Here is a 22,310-nt window from a genome sequence, read left to right as displayed (position 1 = left end):
AATTCAAAGAATGAAATCCTAAGTCAGTTACTGGAAACATGCATGTGTTAGAAGATATCCGGTGATTGAAGACTTACTTGGTGGCTGGGGCCCACTCGAATCTCCCCTTGTGTGCTGTTTAGCCGCCTGAAACAGGACCAACAAATATTATATGTATATGAAAACAAACATGTTGGAGTGCATTGCACAGGACCTACCAATACCAAAGAGGTTCCTTTAAGTTAGGCTATAAGCAGTACTGGGAACCGTCAAATCTATGCTTCAGTTAGAGAAAAATATATATTAACAGTAGAAGTTAAAAGGCTATGCTTCTTTGTCTATATAAACAAAAAATGGAGAGAGTATGGGTGGGCTCCAGTGAGGCGAGTAGCTAAGACCTGACGGAGGAAAGGAAAACACGGTGACTGCTTTTTACATAGATGATATTGTATGTAGCAATAAAACAGAACCCTCTCAAATAGGAGGGTTCTATATGACTACACAGGGAGAGCCTCTGAAATGGCTGCCGGTACAAACCTCGGTAACCATAGAAACTGCTATTTAATAATAGTGTTCCAATCTCCAGCTGCAATGGATTAAAGAAAATGACAAGATGTTCCTTTTGAAAAGACTTCCCCCCCTTGGTTGCCTTGGTAACAGCGCCGATTTTCATGTAGCCGAGCGCGGGGCGGCCCAGAAACTGTCAGTATGATTTGCACCCGGAGAAGCTCTCACTCCATCACACTCTGGCCTGGCTGACTAGACCTGGCTGAAACCTGAGGACGCACAAGCTAACAGCCTCCGCCTGCTCAGAGCTCCTCCAACCACAAGCTCCCGGACTAGAACATTTCTGACCCTCCTCCCCCTTCTCCATGCCCCAGACTTTAACACCCTCACAGAACGCTGGGTTGTCAGAGGAATATTCCATACTGTAATAAAATATGGCAAACAGATGCACACAGCCAGAAGGGGGGGGGGGGGGGGGGGGGAAGAGGCCAACACGACAGTGTGAAGTGATCATCCTCGGTTCTTTAAGGGGGCACAGTGACCGCCGGCCTTTCTTTCTGCCTGGCAACAGTCAGCTCCTTATCAGGATGATTGTGAAGCCAGTCAGGAGTCAGGGCAACAGAAAAGGTGTGCACACATTGAGGCCCAGCAGGGTAGATACAGACCACTTCTGAAGTCAACAACTTGTCCTCGCACTTCAAACTGATTTAATTACAGAAATCTCCCTAGTTTTAGATTTTTCTTAAATTAATTAATTTCAGACTCTGCACTTAAGAGCCGAATAAATTGATTGCTACACTTTAGATATTATTATATCTAAAGTAAATTATACTGGTTCTAAACTACAACGAGAGTTAAGAACAGTTAGACTAATTAATTCCTGGAGTACAGAAAACAACTTTTAATTAATTTGGTACCCCACAAAGAATATCTCCGGACCAATGCAGGAACATTTGACATGTACGTCATTTTAGTGTGTATTTGAAACTGGATAGGACTTTTAGAAACTTAAGGTCCTACTTGGTCCCAGGTCAGCCTGGCTGAACCACAGACAGAGCACATGGCAGGACAGAGAAAGGAAGGAGAATGAGGAAGTAAGCAGGTACAGCAGAACATGGTCTGGGAACAACCTCTGACTGGGGCAAAAACAAGTGCTCTGCCGACTAGCAGATATTGAACAGGGATATGTTAATCTATCTGGATTACCTTACTGTGAGAGAGTAAACATCACAATACAAATATTGAGTAAACACTATATATCCACTGACCAAATACAAGTAACAATGCGGTTACAATTAACTGTTCATGAGATCAAAATAATAGTGTTGAGGTCCAAAAGTACAAGTGTTGTGATTCACCTACCACCTGAATATCTCAAATAAGGCTAAAGCCTGACTAATAACCATTTAACGTTATGAAACAGGATGTATGATATAATAATGGCATTTCCTGTTGACTTTGAAGTGGGCCATCTTTATCTTAAATACAGACCATTTTGTGCATGGTTATTCATTGTCTTATCAGGATTTAAGTCTTTGCCAAAGGTGAGAATAAACCAAAGACTTATTAAATTGATGGATATTTATTGACAAAAAAACAAAAGCATATCCATTACTTTTGAAAGGAATCAAATTCCATGCATTGCTTTGTTGTCTGTATTACAGACTTTTACATTAATGCTTTTTTATCTAACAACCAGTAAATATACAACTAGATAATGAAAGTGTATAGTATAGTATATTCCAAATGCACCCTATAAGGTGAGCTTATAATATAGCTGTAACCCAAACATCAACAAAGTTAGTGACTGCGTGCAATCAATGCAGACCCCGCCCCTTCCATCAATTTCAACCAATCCTTGCACGAGACGGAACACTTCAGGAACATTACAATAACAGTGCAAACCCAAAACTTTGTGGGCTGGATAGACACACGCACCAACACTATATCACACATTCTTCTTGAGGATCACGAAGAAGACTCTTCTCAGCCTGAGAGAGGGGACACAATGCAAACCTGCTCTCCCCACGCCATGTCATCACGATTGTAAACATGAGAGCACAGTGCCAGAGCGCTGCAAAATGGAGTCAGGACAATCAACTGTTTTCTCGTTTTAAATACAACTAAAATGAGAAACGTATGCATGCAATGGTGATATTATCTGTAAAAAACAGTACATAAGATCCTATCGCTGCCACATCAAACACAATATGGTTATGTTGGCTACTTGCGATAACGGTTCTGCTTGCGATGATGCATTTACAAAGGAACAAGGCAGCTTCTGCGTATTTTTCATTTGACGGACTTGATGCAGTCTGTTAAGTATATATGTAATCTAGTAGAACCATTTACATTTATTTAGATAAACAAGAGAACGGGTGGCATCCAAGTCGCGACTAACAGAGGGATGAAAGCTACTAGCGGTACCATCGCTGAACACGAGAATGGACCTACCTCCGAGGACTGAACAAGTCGTCCATTTCTGATACCAGTTTCTTAGGCTCGATGTTGACAGCTTGCCTACAGTGCTCGTTGGGAATAAACTCTTCCTTTCTCACCTATTTCTAGGTGCTCAAAATGGAGGAGCACGCATTGGCTCGGAGAGCGTTTCACGGAGCTTGTGCTGTGACCTCAGACTCCACGCACGGCGTTCCCAGTTCCCGTTTCTACAGACACAACTGAGCATGTGCTACGACCTTACACACATAGACCACAGACACACACGCAGGGTATGGAATTCATCTCTCTTCGAATGTCTGCTCCATAAACAAGGCCGAATTGTAAAGCTGCACACATACTGCTCAGCATACCAAACAAGCAAGAAGGGGAGGGGCGCGCCAGACTGTGATTGAGTGGGGCCCTGAACTAGGGGGTTCCTAACTAACCACAGACGGGTATGCATCACAGCGACTGCTGTGTGCCTGTGAACAACTGTAGCTGGTCTCACAACATAACCCCCTTGGTTTTCTAGCAACAAAACCCTGGTTTCCACATGGCTATTACAATCAGACACAATGTAATTCTCGTTCCAGTTAGACTGCATTGTTGTTGCAGGTATTTGTTCCAATGTAACTTCTACCGGATCACATATCAAACGTTTCTCAAAATACAACACTTGAAAACGTAAGCTAGCACCCAGAGCAGTGGGGTAACTGTAAATGCTGCCTAATGAATGTACATACTATAGGCATTCATTTGTAACTGAAAGGAGTCCAGGCTGCAACTCAGTTTAAGTCCTTTGACAGCCACAAACCTACTGACTTTCTTTGGTCATGCTAATGACAAGAAATATTGGAGAACAATAATGTCCTATTTTTTTTAATGCAATACACAAACCCTCCAACTTGTTTAATCTGAGGAATATATGATAGGACAGTATAATAGCCCTGGAGCTTTGCAAAAGAGAAAACACTAAGTGAAGACTATGTTTGGATAACCAGATCACAACACTGATAATGTTCTTTATGATCAACCATCATGTTATGTATGCATTTTGCCAAGATATGCCACGCTGGCTGATACAGTCACACAGCAAACGTTTTGGAATCAAACATGCAGATTTTTGTCAAATGCTTGGTGACCAGCATTCCATTGACGGTCAGTAATAATTACATAACATTTGCTTCTGCTTTTTAGCTTAAAAGTGTGAAAAAAAAAATATATGATTGCTGTCATATCTGCCTCCCTTTAATGCAAATATTTATGACTTCATGTCTTAAAACAATTTGCATTTTGCACAACATTACAATTCCTGTAATATTTGTATTTTATATTGTATTTTATATTGTAAATTGGCAACTTATATTGTATATTATTGTATTTTAATTGTATTCCACTTAGTATTGCTAGTTTATGTATCCTTAGTATAGTTAGACCACATATTTAAGTTTAAGATTCCTATATGTTTATTGTATGCACCTTCCTGCCAAAGCAAATTCCTTGTCTGTGCAAACTTTCATGGCGAATAAATCCCTTTCTGATTCTGATATAAATATGCAGAGATATTACAATGCATACTAGAGAATAATATGCAGAGATATTAGAATGCATACTAGAGAATAATATGTTTCTTCTACATAATCCCACATTTTTAAATAACTTTTTATACCTTACATAAAACATTTTTGATACCTGAGCTATTATAAAAAATATTATGGTGTAGACCGGACATCAGTCCAGCGTTCCAATTAAATATGATTAACATGTACTTGTGTGAATATATATGATAGCACTGATGTAATGTAAGGGAGGCAATTACATGTACGTCCTTTCTTGATTTAACGCAAGAACGATTTTGTATAGTTCAGGAGAACAATAGTCTCAAGACTTCCTGACTCCTCCCAGAGTAGTGTTGGAACCTGCTACTACCTGGACCAGCTGGGACAGCCCAGTTAGGCACAGCACTTCTTACCTGGTCTCTGGGTTGTAGCCCAGGATGTAGAAAAAGGAGTCAATCCTGGCTTTGAACTCCCTGGCAGCAAATATGTCAGAGAAATGGGCAATGTTACATTTCCCCCTGTGAAGGACAAAACAAGCTTCATTAGTTTTCATCCAAAAGGACCCTCAAACACGTTGTTGATATCAGTGCTACACGGATGCTAATTAGCGGCTTTGGGCTGGCTCTCTCGGAGGTGACACATCCAGCAGCAGGTATCCGCCCGCCTGTCAGCCTGGCTCGCCCGTGAGGGATGAGGCTGCCGCCACGGGGCCTGTACACCCCATCTGAACCTGTCATCCCTGCCTTGTCCTAGGTGGATGAGGTGTGGCAGACACGGCATGGGTCCTGCAACACGTGTGTGTGGTGCGTGTGCGTGTGTGTGTGTCTCCTGACAGTGTTACCACACAACGAGCCCTAGTCGTCCTGCAAAGCCCACATCTTGATACCATTTCAGTATCCAGCACAGTGTCTGGGCCTATTGAAATAATAGGCATCAGGGGTCTGGAGACAGCCCCACAGAAGAACAGTACCTTCCCTCAGTAGATGAAAGGAGAGTGTGTGTGTGTGTGCGTCGGGGAGGGCTAGGAGCGGGGTCATTACAGCATCCCGCTGGAATCCCTGCCTGCGTTTATCTAAAGCTCCTATAATAAGTCAAATCAAAGGACGCTCTGTGCAGGAGAACTTGGGGCTAATTTGCCCTGAAATCTGCGGTTTTCTCCACAACGTGGCTCTCCACTGTGCCTGCTGCTACAGTTGCTTCCAGATGGTTTTCGTTAGGACGGGGCCAGGAACAAACAGAACAGGAGGAGTTGGAGGGGAGGAGGAGGGGAGGAGGTGGAGGGGAGGAGGAGGGGAGGAGGTGGAGGGGAGGAGGTGGGGGGCTGAGGAGGTGGAGGGGAGGAGGTGGAGGGCTGAGGATCACAAGTGCAAGGGAGGGATATCTGGTTTTACATCGATACAATAAGCATGCCTGTCTTCCCTGTTCTTGGTACTATGCGTGGAGACTTAGGGCCTGATAGCTATCAGACTGGGCTCTTGGAGGAGGTCTATAGAAGGTTCTAGGGAGGAGGTGAATGCAGTAGGGAAGTCTATGGTCTAGGGAGAAGGTCTACGGAGGTTGGGCTTCAGGAAAGGTGCAAAGAAACCTGGGCCAGCTCTGGATAGGGCACTGCTCCCCTGACTTACAACTGGCTTTTGGTTTTGTAATCCCCAAAGTTAGCAGTCCCTTCCCCAGTTAGTGTGAGTGTGTGTGGGCGTGTGTACTAGTGAGGGGGGGATGTTGGGCGTGTGTACTAGTGAGGGTGGGATGTTGGGCGTGTGTACTGGTGAGGGTGTGATGTTGGGCGTGTGTACTGGTGAGGGGGTGATGTTGGGCGTGTGTACTGGTGTGGGGGTGATGTTGGGCATGTGTACTGGTGAGGGCGTGATGTTGGGCGTGTGTACTGGTGAGGGGGTGATGTTGGGCGTGTGTACTGGTGAGGGGGGCATGTTGGGCATGTGTACTGGTGAGGGGGTGATGTTGGGCGTGTGTACTGGTGAGGGGGTGATGTTGGGCATGTGTACTGGTGAGGGGGGGATGTTGGGCGTGTGTACTGGTGAGGGGGTGATGTTGGGCATGTGTACTGGTGAGGGGGTGATATTGGGCGTGTGTACTGGTGAGGGGGTGATGTTGGGCATGTGTACTGGTGAGGGCGTGATGTTGGGCGTGTGTACTGGTGAGGGGGTGATGTTGGGCATGTGTACTGGTGAAGGAGGTGATGTTGGGCGTGTGTACTGGTGAGGGGGGGATGTTGGGCGTGTGTACTGGTGAAGGGGTGATGTTGGGCATGTGTACTGGTGAGGGGGGATTTTGGGCATGTGTACTGGTGAGGGGGTGATGTTGGGCATGTGCTCACCTGAGGGCAGCGGCATGGTAAGTGTCCACGTAGTCGGAGATGAAGAGCTCTCGACTCTTGACCACAGGGTCGGTGATGACGAGCTCACGGCCTGAGTCTGAAGAGAGGAACAAGAGCATGGTGTCAAGGAGGAGGCCAGGGGATACACACATCACACACACACATCACATCACATACCAAACACACAAAGAAGAAAACTACCCAACACACTCTTGTTTGTGCACCAAGTAGAACAATATGATCGAGTTTACATAAAGACACAAACTCAGAATCCCAACCCATGATTCCACCTGGGACATCCTTTCTATGAATAAAGGGCCTGATGATCTGGTCTGGTTAAAGGGCCCACGCAGGGGGAAGATCCATCAGTACCACCACACACGAGGCACGACGTGTGTGGTGAAAAACGACCTGAGTTGTAGTGGGGGTTTGGGACAGCCAGCTGAGAAATCCATTCAAATGGAGTTAATAGACGCATAGAGTTTCTAGTTTGTTGTGCTGAAATGGGTTTATTCAGAGCAAACAGCAGAAAAAAAGCGTTTCCCCAACACACAGTTGTGTTCAGCCAACATCAGGTATGTTTGCTGCAGCAGCTAGGGAGAGCATGTGACAGTGTGTGTGTGTGTGTGTGTGAGAGAGACTTAAGTGGTTTCATTATAGAGAATGAAAGCTTTCCTTCACAGTGGCTGCCAACAGGATGAGCAGATTGTGTGTGTACTAGCAGGTTTCTGTCTGCTGATGCTTTGAGAGTGCGTGCTCAAGGGCCACATTATATGGCGCAGGTTATTTGCACTTGACAGTCCCACTGTCTGGTCTGAAGGACTGTTGCCCGGGGAACAGACAGCGGATCCGACCGGTTCTGGTGAGACGGGCCACTGTTTGAGATGCAGCTCACCCTGTCTCACATCCCCAGAGGACGGATGGATGCTGTGTGTCTGTGTCTGTGTGTGTGTGCACACTGGCTTATCCGCATGTTTCATTGAGCACCTGTGTGCGTTTTGAAAAGGTTTGGGGGTGTGTGTCTGTGTGTGGGTGTGTGTCTGTGTGTGGCTGTGTGTGTGTGTGTCTGTGTGGGTGTGTGTGTGTGTGACGGGCGCTCACCGTTCTCGTTGTTGCGATCCTGCACCAGGTGTTGGTAGACAGAATCGGGGACCTCCGACTGGCGGTAGTACCATTTCACACTCATCAGCAGATGGTCTCGTTTACTCTGCAGCACAAAGAGGGCGAGGAAGAGAGAGAGAGAGTGTTTGTTAGGGAAGGAGAAAAAAAAAAAAAAAACTGCAATAAAATAAACAGACATCATTTGTTTGTTAACAGCTTCACAAATTGGCCTCTTGGCAAACGAGAGCCTGGTGCTGTAGCTAGTTTATGATTGGCCTCTTGGCAAACGAGAGCCTGGTGCCAGGGAGCCCACAGTGAAACCAAGTCAATTAAAAAGGGATTGGAGAGTGTTTAGTGCTTTAATAAAGTAAACAGTGAGATGCCCATGTGTGGAAGTCTGCAGAGAGGAAAACAGCAGAGGCTCCTCCCCCTCCGTAAAATGAAAACATTGTTCAGCTGTTTGACCATATAAGAGCATTGTAGTGTCAAGTGAAAAATTCTGTATCGAAACCTTTCTCGCAGGTTTTAACCCCTTGAAAATGGACCGCTCTTCCTTCTCTCCTCCATCCCTTGTCAAGCTGCTTTATGAGTGCTGCCACCTACTGGCCGTCTGTGATAGTGCAAGTGAGTGAGGACCTGCAGGTCCTCCCACTGACCAGCAAGGGGCAGCACTGAGGCGAAACAGGGCCATCCAGAGGAAGTCAACAGAGGGGAAAAAGGGAAAAGAGAAAAAATGGAGGCCGAGGCCAGGGCCAGGGCGAGGGACAAAAGGGCAAAAACACTGTTTTCATTCCGCCGGTATAAAATATTTATTGTGCCTTCACACAAACCCAACTGACCGTTGTGAGGGTTTAAAAGAACATTAAAGAGACCACAGGCGGGCGCGCCGCTGCTACACAGCCCTTTGGCAGCAGCCAGAAATCACAGCCATCTTTAACAGGGCTGCACGATACTGCACTGCCAGCATACAGCCCACAGAATCACCACAGCACTCAGGGAGAGAGGGAGGGGGGGGGGGGGAGAGAGGGAGGGAGGGAGGAAGAGAGAGAGAGGAAGAGAGAGGGAGGGAGGGAGGGAGAGGGAGGGAGAGGGAGGAAGACAGAGGGAGGGAGGGAGGGAGAGGGAGGAGGAGAGAGGGAGGAAGACAGAGGGAGGGAGGGAGGGAGGGAGAGGAAGGGAGGGAGGGAGAGGGAGGAGGAGAGAGGGAGGAAGGGAGGGAGGGAGAGGGAGGAAGACAGAGGGAGGGAGGAAGAGAGAGAGGGAGGGGGAGGGAGGAAGAGAGAGGGAGGGAGGGAGGGAGGGAGGAAGAGAGGGAGGGAAGGAGCGAGAGGGAGCTATGTTAATCAAAGAGAGCTTGGAATCAGTCCATTGCAAGCTGCACTATACAGCTGTGAGTGTGTGTGTATGTGTCTGTGTGAAGAAGCATGAGGTTAGTGTATAGATATTTAAAGCCTTTAGAGTACATTGTTTTGTTGTACAACACAAGGGGGGGGGGGGCTGAGCACATGCAGCCAAGCAAATCATCCCCCCATTCTTCCAAACCACCTCTCTCCCTCTCTCTTTCTTTCTGCTTATCAGTTCTTCCCCCTCTCCTCTTGTCCTCCCTCCCTCCTTCCCAAACATGCTCTGGAGGAGGGGGGAGTGTGTACGTGTGTGTGTGCCAGCTGCTGTTTAGCACGTCCAGGCTCAGTCAGTCAGTCAGTCAGTCAGTCAGTCAGTCAGTCAGCTAAACACCTCCATCTCTGCCTCTCACTCAGCTCTGATCACAGGGCTTCACCAGAGACCAGACCCACTGGAGGGCTTTCACATTCCTGAGCACTGACACACACACACACACACACACAGTTTACCCTCTCATACAAACACATGCTGAGCACAAAATCACATCCTCACAGGCAACAGAGTTGTGGGCGCACGTGCACACACAATGATGTCAAGATTTCACTCGGTTGGTCCCTGCACACACACCCTAATCTCTCGTTTAAGCTACCTCTAGGAGCTAGTTCCCTCCAGCCAGGCTGGCACTAGCTCAGAGCTCACCTACATCTTGCAAGGACACAGCAAATACCACCAGCGTGCTACCTAAACATCTCCTTTTAAGGCTGTTCAAAACGACAAATACTATCAAAGGCTTTGCCAACATGAACGCACCTGCTGTGAACACACGAAACATGAATGCTTGCCACATTCTACGGGCTACACACACACACGCGCACAAACTGGATCATACACTTTCCGTATCTGAAATCGTCTGAATTGACGAGTTTTCCCAGCGACAGCAATAGATAGATATTTATCCTTATGGAGCGCTTGTTGCAGGTTAGGGAAGCCCTCAGACGAGATAAGCTGCTGTAAGGCAGAGAAGAACAGGAGGAGGAAGAGGAGGAGGAGGGAGGCAGAGCCACAATGCTGAATTGATCAGGAACATTCCACCGCTCAGCCTTTAGAGGGATATGGAGCGTCTGTGGCAGCCATCTTTGTTTGTTGGGCAGAGTACATGATTTGCTTCCCTTTGGGGTGGCAGTGGAGAGGGGAGGAGAAAGACCAGGGTAAAGTAGTGTAAGACACAGTAGTGTAATGTAAGGTAAATTAGGGCAGTGCAATGTAGGGTAGGTTAGGGAGTAAGGTACGGTAGTGTAATGTAGGGTCGTTTAGGGCAAGATAGGGTCATATAGGGTAGGTTAGAGTAATGTTGGGTCGTTTCGGGTGGTGTAGACCTGGACATGCAGAGAGAACACTGCCTGTCTGAAGTGTTGGGCTCTGTCATGGCAGTGCTGCCTACATTGTCCTGAACTGCTTGTGTGCACCAGACTGTGCACCCCCCGTGTTCGAACCACACCACCACAAAGACTCTGAGAGAGGCCGGGCCCCCCCCGCCCCTCCCCTCTCCCCATGTGGAGGGGAGAAAGGGGGAACAGGGTTCTGGGGGAGGGACTGCGGTGTGCTTGTGACTAAGTCAGCTTAAGCCTTGTATAGCAGACTACATCAAAGGGGCCCCTGTCTCTGGTCTGGTCAGGTCAGGTTCTAAACCACGACACAGTCCATATCCATCTTAAACACCAAACCCACCCCCTCTCCAGATCTTTTATTGGTGGGGAGCATTGATTGACAGCAGTAGTGGCCAACCCCCTCTCTCCACACACATCTGGTTGTTCAAACATGGACGCTGGAAGCCTGCCTTTTAGCATGACAAAGCGAGGGAGCAGTGCTACACTGCAGCGATACTTCTCCAAGGCAGGGAGGGGCTAGCGGCTAAGCAAAGCCAGACCCCCTCAGGTCCAATCCCCCCACACGTTAACAGGAAGCGGGTGTTTATTTGAGTTTTTTCAGACGTTTTTTTTTCTCTCCCTTTCTTAAATATTTCTTTCTTTCCGTTTCTTTAACGTATGGCAGCAGAGCCCAGGCACTAACTACTACCCCCCCTCGCCTCTGCCATGACATCAGCAGGCTACTCTGGGCAGGATCTATGACTTCCTCGGGAGGTGGCGGACGAGGCAGGAAGTGGAGATTCTAAACCCTGATGAAGGAGAGGGGGAGGGGAGCGGGAGGGAGGGAGGTCAAACACAGAGCAACTCCACCTCAGAGCCCCAGCGGAGCCTCAGCTAAGACTGACGAGCCTCCCAGCCCAGCCCCAGCAGAGGGCTAACGCTACGCTAACGCTAACGCTATGCTCACACCAGCGTACAGAAGTACAGCCCTGCTAGTGGGCTAATGGCCGAGAGCTAGCGAAGTTAGCTTGCGCTAATGATGCCGGTTTCTGGTTTGGGGTTGGAGCGAGGGGCTAAGCCAACGTCTGGCTGTGTCAAACTGACAGCTCAGAGCTAACCGTGGCGTTCTAGGCGGATTGAAGGGCCTTAACCTCCCCCTGCTGCAGAGAGACCAAAACAAAGAACAAAAGCTTGATTGTAGCATTAGAGGGAGAGATGGGATCTGGGAGGACTAATCTGCTGCTTCGACATGATATGATTAAGAGAGGGAGGGAGAGCTGGCGGAGGACGAGGGCACGCACACACACACACAAAGATGATGGATCTGATTGGGAGGGCTTTCCGCCCTGCGCTTCTCACTGCTGCCTCAGAGAGAGAGCGCTGTGCCAGCACAGTCACTCTCTAAGCACTGCCATCTGGATGACAAAGAACACACACACACACACTCAATCTGTGTGTGTGTGCGACGCGAGCGTGGGCCCAATCCTTCTGACGAGGGACATGAGGTCTGCCTTGCTCACACAGCCCCTCCACATCCTGCCGATTGGCCCAAAAAGCAAGAGAGAGCCAAATCAAACAAGATGCCAGCGCACTGTGCGTTTCAGAGTGTGTAAGAGCGTGTTTGCGTCTCCGCACCAGAAAACGGCCTCTTCGACTGAGCGCCACGGAGGACAAACCCGGACAGAGAGCAGGACGCAGGGAAAGGACGTCCGTGTTGTGCTACGGCACCTCTGCATCAGCCCCATCCCTCCTCCTCCTCCTGCCCTGGGCTAGCTGGCTGGGATTTGTAGTGCTGTAACGCCTTGAAGGACTACACCGTGATGTTAGTCGGACAAATAACGGTAAACACGGTGTACAGATTACTCCTCCTTCACTTGTCAGCTGGAACAAATGGAGGCAGGCAGGGAGGGAGGGAGGGAGGAGCAGAGAGCAGGGAGGGAGGGGGGAGGGAGGGAGTGGGTCCCAGCTGTGATGGTGGGCGCTGTCAGGACCTTTGTGCAGCTCTACACCGGGTGTCCCTCTCACTGCCTGTGCTATTTAGATATTAAATCTCCTCTCACTTTGAACCCAGTCAGCCCATCTGTCAGCCTGGCCCACACTGGATTTGATGAGCCTTCGCTGCTTCAAAGTGGGGCGATCTTCAGTGTCGCAGTACACACACACACACACACACACACACACACACACGCACCTCTCCCCGTCTTGCTCCTTCTAAAACCTTTGCGTGCACGCACGCACACTGACTCTTTTGCTTTAGCACATTACCCAACAGGACAGCGATGCATAAATGATACTATCTTGTCCTTGTGTCTTTCAGCTTGGTGTGTGCAGTGCTTTAGTGGAAATGGGGGGTGGGTGGGTGGGGGGGAGGCTGTATGTGTGTGACTCACACAGAGCTCACAGATAATACTAATTAAGATCTGCTTCCTGTTCCCCTGAATCCATTAGAGCGAGGCTGAGGCTGTAATCATATTCACAATGACAGCCACACTCACACGGTTAAGAGTCACAGCACTCCAGATGATCGCTCCGCGCTTCAAGGATGTGCACGTACACACACACACACGCACACACACACAAACACGTCTTCCCTCTTCTTCTTCGGTGCTGGAGGCCAACCTTTCAGGTCCTCATAACAACTGTAACATGAACATGTCATTAAACGACTGCCTGTCTGCTCGTTCATGGTTACAACCAGAGCTAGAACCAAAGCTAGAACTAGAATCAGAGCTAGAACCAGAGCTAGAACCAGAACCAGAGCTAGAAGCAGAACTAGAACCTCGGTGGTAAAGCACCGTCGAGCACACGTCACCAGACGCCACAAGCTGTCACAGCCGCCCCTCGTCACACCAAACGCAGTCTCTCCCTCGGACATCTCCACATGACGTCACGTGACCTGCAGACGCAGGGCCACACGCCGGCCCCAACAATTAGCGTGGAGAGATCAAAGGCAGCTAGCTGCAGCATCAAAGAAAAGGCGTCGGAACACGGCAACCAAGAGCCAAGGGGGCTTGAAGGAGCCTGCGCGTGGTTGTGTGCGTGTTCCAAGATGGAGGACCTCAGTGGGGGGGGGGGGGGCTAGCCTGGGCTGTGCATTGATAGTCTACGCGTGGCCCTGGCCTGTCTCAGGACTGCTCCTGTTGTTATGCCTCCTTCCATCTCCATCTCTCTGGTATTGATCCTCCCCCTGTGCTCGTCGCCCCTCCTCGCACGGCGCAACCTGCTTTGTTTTCTGCACTCTCCCAGCGAGCAGCCGTGGCCAATTAGCATCCGCCGTGCGTAGCATGGGAGGGGAGAGAGAGGACCGAGGGAGGGAAGGGGACAACACGCTCTTGTAATGTAATCATCTCCGCCGACTGAAGGAATAGCGGGGGCATTAGGATTCAAGCGCACGTCGGCGCGGGCCAACACATGCCCGTACACAGGCGGCGAGGCGAGAGCGTTCTGAACCAGGAGCACCGGCTGCCGGGCAGGGTGAGGAGGGGGAAGACCTGCACGGAGAGAGGCGTCTTGGGCTCCGGCACCAAGCCCTGCTCCTCTCACACACACACACACTACAGGGTAAATAACTACCAGATAGCACCCCCCCCCCCCCCTCCCTTTCCTCTCTCTACATACAGACAACGTGTCATCTTGTTTCTTCCCTGTTATTAAACGACCGTGCCTCAAAGACACAGACGGTATAAACAGAGCCCTTGGTTTGTGTGACGTGTGTGTGTGTGCGCGAGCTTGGTGTATTCACGGTAGAGCTTGTCCTTTTAGGGGAGATGAACAGAGCCTCCTGGTGATACCAGCACGGCTCCAGGTGATACCAGCACGGCTGGGTTTGTTCTCTGGGCTCTCCAGGGTGAGCACGCCTGGCATAAAGAACTCCCACTCAGCTGACACGGAGGCTGAAAGCACTTTTCCAGTTTTTCCTCCCTCTTTCTCTCTCTTTCTGTCTCTTGCTGAAGTCTCTTTTTCTCCCAGCACCTGTTTTGCATGTCGTCCCGCCCTTCATTCCCATCTGAGACCAATGAGCCAGAGTGATACTCGTCATTAGCGGTCCATCCCCTGGGCTCCATTGATGAAGCTGCATTAGCCTTGTTAGCCTTAGCCTTGTTAGCATTGGCCGGTTTAGAGGAAGAAGAATCATTTCAATAATCTCAATTAGCGGATCACACACAGACATGCACAAACACACACAGACGTGCAGGGAGTGGCGGAACACACTTGAATGAAGCTGACTGGTGTGGGAGGAGAAGGGCTGTGTGTATGTGTGTGTACATGTGAGGTATGTCTGTGTGTGTGTAAAGTATACCCAGCCAGCGTCTCCTCTTCCAGGGCTGCCTTGCCGGGGGGGGGGGGGGGGGGGGGCGGCGCGTGACTGAGTGGCGTGATGCAGGACAGGAAATGGGAAGGCTTGGTGAACCCAGGGGGGCTAATCAATCAGCCGACTCAGCTGAGCGCCAGGGGGCCAGAGGGGACCCACCGCCTGGCCCCTCACGAGCACGCACAGTAACGTACACAGGGGCCAGGCTGGGCCCGCCCGGTGCCCCGCTCTGTGTGCGGGGGTCCTGGGAGGAGGGGAGGGGGTGATGAGGGGGAATCGAATGAAGTGAAGGAGGCTCGTCTCATGTTGGAAAGCTATGTAAGAGTGTATGTGTGTGTGTATACGCGCGGCATGTGCATGTGTCATACGTGTCAAGAATGTTGGGGTCATTTCAATTCTGCAGTGTGAGAAAGGTGAGGAGCGATGGGGGGGGGGTGTGTATTAAAGTGGAAGGGAGGGGTCGATAAAGAGGGGGAGCACTGTGTGTGTGTGTGTGTGTGTGTGTGTGGGGTGGGGGGGGGGGTGGAGGGGTTTATGTAACAGCAGCTGTTAGGGGCTGTGTCTGAAGAGAGAGAAGGCGTTGCTGTGTTTGTTAGGCTGTCTGCTCAGTTTACTCACACACACACACACAGCTGATAAGAATATTTATGACCCACAGACACCCGCGTGCACACACACACATACAGATGGAAAGGGCAAATAAGAGATGGAGGGGAGAGCGAGCGATAGTGTGTGTGTGTGAGAGAGAGAGCCAGCGTGTGTGTCCGTGTAGAACAATGCAGATATGATGAGGATGCACTCAGGAGCTTTAAAGCCTGCTGAGTGGCTCCAGGATTCTATTGTCTTATCAGCCCCACTCCTCCAGATGCCAATCTCTCCCTCTCTCCCCCCCCCTCTCTTCCCCCCCCACTCCCTCCCTCCCGTCAAGGTGACCCTGTCTCTCCGGTGATGACACGGTCGCCAGCAGCAGCAGCAGCAGCAGCAGCAGGCTCCCTGGCCAGAGAGAGCCATGCATCACCGTCCTGCTGGAGGGGGGGGGGGGGGGCTAGCAGAGGCAGGTGTGTGCAGTACTGACCTAAGCCCATGTCTACCTTTAACCGACACAATCAGCATATTCATTTACATGTACGCTTTTGCAAATGAGAATGTGCATGCAGACCACGCAAAGGGTGGATAGGGACGAGCGAGCAAGCGGACACTCACACACACACGTGAGCGCACGCACACACACACACACACACGTGAGGAGAAGAGAGACAGGACTGGATGGGGGTGGCTGTAACAGAGCTCTGTATTGTACACAACACAGCTGCACAAACACAGCAGCCACAGAGCTGGAGCAGGCCTGGGCAGCATGTGTCTAGACAGGGAGGAACGACGTGTGTGTGTGTGTGTGTGTGTGTGAGTGTGTGAACAAACAAGACATGACCAAGATCAATTCACCTACACACGCCCACACAAAGATTCATAAAGAAGCGCATTGTGTCAAATATATCGATTATTATTCTCGCACACACACACACACACTCACGCACACACACACACACACACACAAACACATGACAGTGAAACGAGCCTCGTTCAGCGCCCGCCGTGAGAGACAAAGAGGCAGAGCAACACACATCAACATCTCTGTCTGCTCGCTAGGAACATCAAAGCCCTCTCCTCCCATCTGTGTGCCTGTAAATCACACACACACACACACACAGCTCAGTTTGCTTTGTGAACTTGCAGTGAGGGCTGATAGGGGAGGTAAGGGATTCGGCTGTAGACGGGGAATGACTCGCTTGAGCTGCCTGACAGCGAGGAGAGTGGGATGACTGTTGACCTGCCGAGGAGGGCAGGGAAATGGGGGGGTGTGTGAGAGCGAGTGTGTTCTTTTCCGTCGGGGGTGAGAGGTCGGCTCCGTCTCCGAGTCGGAGCTTTCCTCCCAGTGTGCCGTCCATCAGCTCCCCCTCCCCCACCACCGCCCCTCCCAGGTAATGGACGCCAGCCTTTCAGCTAGCATGCACAGAGAGCACACACACACACACACTACGTGTAGGCAACACATACACAATGTTGATGGCCCCCGACAAGGCTGTTGGTTAAAAGCCTCGGTCAATGTAATGAGATGTAATGGGCTGTGGAGTGCACGCTCACACACACACACACACACACACACACACACACACACACACACACACACACACACACACACACACGCACACGCTCAGCTGCCAAGCACAAGTGTGCACGTACACCAATATACAGTAGAAAGCTTGATCCACCCCCCTCGCTTCGCTCCACCCCGCCACACTCTCTCTCTCCCTCCCTCTCTCTCTCCCTCTCTTTCTCTGAGCCAAAATGTGAGCATATGGTTTAGGGAGGGGTCCAAATCCCTGTCCAACCACAAACAAGTTTCCACCTCCATGTTTTCAGTGGTTCAGCATGGCGTCCTGTTCCTCCTCACGACCGACAGCCAACCAGAGTCTCTCCTCCGAGGGGTTCTCAATCGCCCCCCCCCCCCCCCCCCCCCCCCCCCCCCCCCCACACACACACACACGTGACCGAGAGCCCTTCAGAGAGGGAGGGAGAGTGCCGGAACAGATCCGAAGACAGAGCTCATGAACGAGGGGTGATCAATGCCGACAACATATGGAGGGATGACAGGCGTGCTGGAAGACAATGCCTCTCCCTGCCCCATCTACATAATAGGGGCGAGGTTATTGATGACCCCTCCTCATTGCCGGCCATCATCGCCATGGCAGCCCATGTATTATCACCCCCGAGCCAACTCCCCCCCCCCTCCCTGGCATGGGCCAATCAGCATGCGTCTGCTAGCAAACAAAACCCAATGGGGATCCGGAGGGGGGGCGGGGGCGGCAAGCGAAGGAGAATACTAAGTGCGCCACTTCATCGTGTGATTGACACAAAGCCTGTTGTTTACTGACGGCAAGGAGATTTGCATCCCTTTACTGCTGCCCCTCCCTCGGTGTGTGTGTGTGTGCTTTTCTTTATCATTCCTCTGTTCCCTCCCTCCCTCCAGACCTGCATACGGAGGATATTACCCCTCCCTGTTGCTAAGGTATCGATCAGCCTTACCCCTCTCTCTCTACCATCACTCGACCCTCTCTCTCTCTCTCTCTCTTTCTCTCATCATACCCTGCCGCATCGATTCTACTTCGCCCCTCACCCCAAGCCCTCCAGCAAGGAGTGATTACACACTGCTCTCACACACACACACACACACACACACACACACACACTCCCTCCTTCATCCCTAGCATGCATGTGTTTCTCTGGGAAAAGGGGGGGGGGGGGGTTGGGGAGAGTGCAACCACGGGAAGCTAACTATGGCTGAGCAAGAAGCCGAGCCACTGCTGAACAGAGAACCTTTCATGGCCGGGCGGAGGACCTGCGGACGACGCACGTTAAGAGGCCGGGGCTGACGGCCGCAGCCAGGCCGGGCGCTAACGAGGGGCCGGGAGGCGGGGCAGCAGACACCTCCAGACCCAGGGCAGGGCCGGCGAGGGCGGAGGCGGCACCTCCAGGAAGGCTAGCCTGTGGCTGGTCAGTGGAGAGCAAGAGGGAGTAGGAGGGGAGGCAGTGAGAGGGAGATAGAGAGGGAGAGAGAGAGAGAGAGACAGACGGGGAGGAGAGAGACAGACACAGGGAGGAGAGAGACAGAGGGAGAGGGAGAGAGAGAGAGAGGCGGGGCAGGGGGGAGTCTCTCCCCTGACAGAGAGCTGAGTGAGTCAGAGCTACAGGGGCCTGATGACTTCATTAAATGACAGGAAATCGACATCCCTCCCTGTGTTGGTGCTGCCTCAGACTGGAGGAAAAGAACCCTTTAACCCTCCTCCTCCTCGGCTCAGCATCCTCGTCTCTCTACCGGCCCACTCCACACTTCCACACTCCCCTCCAGACCTTATCTCCACCTCTCATTCGACCGACATCCAAACAGGAGGAGCGTTGGCTAACGGCTATCCGATCCTGCTCCGCAGCGGATGCAACGTGCTAGCCGCCAGCTAGGCTAAGCACCCCCCGACCCTCCTAATGGCTTCCCCCCTCTAGTCTAATGATTGCTAACAGTCGGCCGCGCACTACTGCTGGTGGACGGGGGTGGGCGGGCCTTGCTGGAGAGGCCGGGGTGAAACGCGGCACACAAACGTAGCCACTTAGCTCGGCTGGAAACCTCCCTGCCCTAGTCCAGCCACCCCGCTAGCTCCCGCTGCAGCCAGGCAGAGGAGGAAAAGCAACAAGCCATAAAGGGGAGGATGTTATTACACACCCTTCGCTGCCATTTGGCATTTAAATGTCAATTTTGCCGCGGCGGCAAACCGTTCGCCTAATTACTGCAAGCTGCCGAGGTGGCCGGAATAGTGTTGAAGTGTGAGCGGGGTGTACACAACCACGACACGGCTCCTTTTAACGTCCTCTCGCCGTTCACTGCGCTTTGAACCTTTTAAACGATGCAGAGTAGTACAGAGAGGGGGGGGGGGGGGAGAGAGAGCAAGCAAGGAGCTGCTCACAGTCTAAAATGGCCGCCGGAACGCAGTGCTCCACAGTTCAAGGAGATGTGCTAGCAGGGCAGCAGCTGGGTCGTTACGACCTGTTCTGAAGCTCCTATCAGGGCGCCCCTGGACCAGACTGAGGCTAGCAGCAATAACACACCTCAGGTCACACCTGGTCATTACGGGCCGGGCACATAGGCAGCTCTTTTCTCCCGTCATCAAAACGGTCGAATTGTTCCGGATCTGCGACCCAAACGCCGGAATACTCTTGCTTCTGTTGACACCGCTATGTTTTTACAAAGACGTTTGTGAGACAGCAGGATAGTAGTAATGCCTGCGATGATCACAAGGAACGGGAAGATGATCTGATTTAGCGTTTCACGCCCTCACTTCTTGGAAGCGCACGGCTTGAAAACCCATCAGTGTCATGCAGCAGATCCCAGTCCATCTGCCAGGGAGGCCCGTCTCTCTGGGAACAAGCTCCCACTGAAGAGCAGCAACAGAGCGCCAGTGGGAGTTGTGTGTACGAAAGCCAGGAGTGCCACAGTGAGGGGCACGGCTGTGTGTGTGTGGGGGGGGGGGGGGGGTGAAGGATATGCCCGGGGACAGAGAGTGAAGCGAAGGAGACGGTGACTGTACAGGAAGCTTCACTCAGACAGACACAGGTCTCAATCACAGCCCCCCCCCCCCCCCCCCTCTCCAGCCCCCCCCCCCCCCCCCCCCCCCCCCCCCCCCCCGCTCAGGGTATGAAGAGCCCCGCTCAGTCGGCCACCAACTCCATTACCCTCCCCTGACAGGGCGGCCCAGTAAATCATTTCATTTCACCTGGAGAAAAGGCAGAGCAGAGGAGAGGACACGACGCCTGCCCTCTCCCTCCCTCTCTTTCGCTCTCTCTACCTCTCCCTCTCCCTCTCTCCTTCCCCTTCCCTCCCTCTCTCCCTCTCCTTTCCTCTCTCCCTCTCCCTCTCTCTATTCAGTGTGACTCGGCCTCGGACGTGAGTGTCCCCGTGCCGGCTCGCCATCAATACCGTCCCGCCTCACCTCCGCACTCCCAGCATGCCTTGAGGTGCCGATTTATCAACACAGCCAGACAGCAGAGGAGAGCGGGGGGGAGGAGGTGAGAAGCACGATAAGAATGTGAGCTTGGCAAAAAAAAAAAAAAATGATGGGGTTGGCAGCAGCTCACTACTTTATCTTAAAGCTCTAAAGAGTTATTCACCCTCAAATGGGGAGGGCATTACAGCCATCCATAAATGGGCTGTTAAGTTCAATAGCAGGTTCTTCGGGGGGGGGCTAGCTGCATCTGACAGCATTGCAACATCTCTCCCTGGCTGGAATACCACTTCCTTGAGACTCTGGTTACCCCCTTTGATATCAAACACCAGTTTAGGATTATTTCAATTAAGCTCTGCACGGAAGAAAGGGGTGGGGGAGTCATTAGCCCAGGCTACAGGATATGAATTTGGACACAGTGCAACAGCTCGCCTTGCAACTATTGATGCCATCAAGGACCCCCCCCCCCCATATTTTTCATTTTTTTTTCAAAAAAAAAGAAAAATCACACTATACACACACAGAGAGAGAACAGAAAAATGACTTCCAGAGTTGAGCCTCCCCCCCCCCCCTCTCAAATCAATCCTATTAAGATGGTGCTCAGCCTAACTTAATAACAGAGGCTCCTCTATTCAGCAGGCACAGGCAGTGTCGAGCTGAAACAAAGTCATGCTCAGTTGAAACCCAGAGCCTGTGCTGCCAAACTGTTAAGCACATTCCCATAACAGAAGAACAAAGAGAGCGTTTGAGCTGCAAAAGGAACCAACACACAGCTTCTGAACCGCACGGCTACCCTGGCTTTGATGCAGGGAAATGTCGTCGACGTTGTGGATGTGTGTTTATGGCACGCTGTGAAAAGATCGAGGCAGAGGTACAGAACTCCCTGGTAGCACCAGAGACCCTCAGTGGAAATGATAGTGAGCTGGAGCTGGGGGGGGAGGGGGGGGGGGGGTGTGTGGCTCTGTCAGGGGAGGGGGGGGGGGGGGGTAGTGTGAGAAAGAGTAAGGCGATGACTCCATGGTTTGTGTGAAGAACCTGGGATTGGAGGGTCCCTAGGTTGCAAAATGGTTTGTCATGAAGGGTGTGTGTATGCATGTGTGTGTGTGAAATGAACTGCGTAGACGGGACTGTATGCAGCTGTGTGTGAGCGCGCTCAGTCGAGCGCTCCCCCCCCTCCCCATGCAGCTGATAGCCTCTCAGCTCCTAGCATCCACTCCACGTGACAGGCAGGCAAACACTATTCAGACTCGCCCATCAGGGCGCATGCAACAGCGGCCGCAGCCGCTCGCTGCCGTGGAGACTTCCAGCGCGGGCCTCCCTCCAGTATCACTCTCACACTCGCCTGAAAACAAACGACGTACGAACTAGCACACATTCAGCAGACACCTGGGCTATACTCCCACGGAGGCCTGGTCGCAGTGGAGATGTGGAGGGCTCTGTGGAGCGTCGATCCAGCCGGCTGAGCGGGGAGGCTGAGCGGGGAGGCTGAGCGGGGAGGCTGAGCGGGGAGGCTGAGCGGGGAGGCCACAGAGGAGGGCAGCCTGCTGCACACACACAGGCTTACAGCTACTGGCTGGAGGGATTCCTGAGGCCCTCCAAACAATCTTGAACATTTCCTCCTCTCCTCTCTGACCGATGCCCCTGACCTCCCTCTCTCCCCCCCCCCTCCCCTCCCACTCTCCCTCCACTCGCTGGAGGTTTGTGGGAGTTAATTTGCACCATGTGTGCTTTAATCGGGGGGGGGGGGGGGGGGGGGGGGGGAGGGCAGGGATGGAAGCGTGTGAACCCGATCCCACTGTAAATCTCCACTTCCACAGCTCT

At 51.6% G+C, this 22,310-nt stretch overlaps 1 protein-coding gene across 13 annotated transcripts in view; it reads right to left on the bottom strand.

The window, feature by feature from the left end:
• The window catches only part of rerea (arginine-glutamic acid dipeptide (RE) repeats a), a 107,889-nt gene that overhangs the window by 25,411 nt on the left and 60,168 nt on the right, over positions 1 to 22,310 (bottom strand). For 11 of the 13 annotated variants that reach the window (XM_047039541.1, XM_047039539.1, XM_047039532.1 and 8 more), the window contains 4 exons: positions 7,921 to 8,026; positions 6,820 to 6,916; positions 4,898 to 5,002; positions 78 to 126 (listed from right to left, as the gene is read on the bottom strand). In XM_047039541.1, the coding sequence (XP_046895497.1) occupies positions 78 to 126; positions 4,898 to 5,002; positions 6,820 to 6,916; positions 7,921 to 8,026 (357 nt within the window). Of the gene's footprint in view, positions 1 to 77; positions 127 to 2,940; positions 3,312 to 4,897; positions 5,003 to 6,819; positions 6,917 to 7,920; positions 8,027 to 22,310 lie in introns of those variants that run through there. The other 2 variants (XM_047039542.1, XM_047039543.1) reach the window with 2 other exon arrangements.

Source organism: Hypomesus transpacificus, chromosome 18 (assembly GCF_021917145.1).
Source record: "Hypomesus transpacificus isolate Combined female chromosome 18, fHypTra1, whole genome shotgun sequence".
NCBI classification, from domain to species: Eukaryota; Metazoa; Chordata; class Actinopteri; order Osmeriformes; family Osmeridae; genus Hypomesus; species Hypomesus transpacificus.
This window is presented reverse-complemented; position numbering and strand designations above follow the sequence as displayed.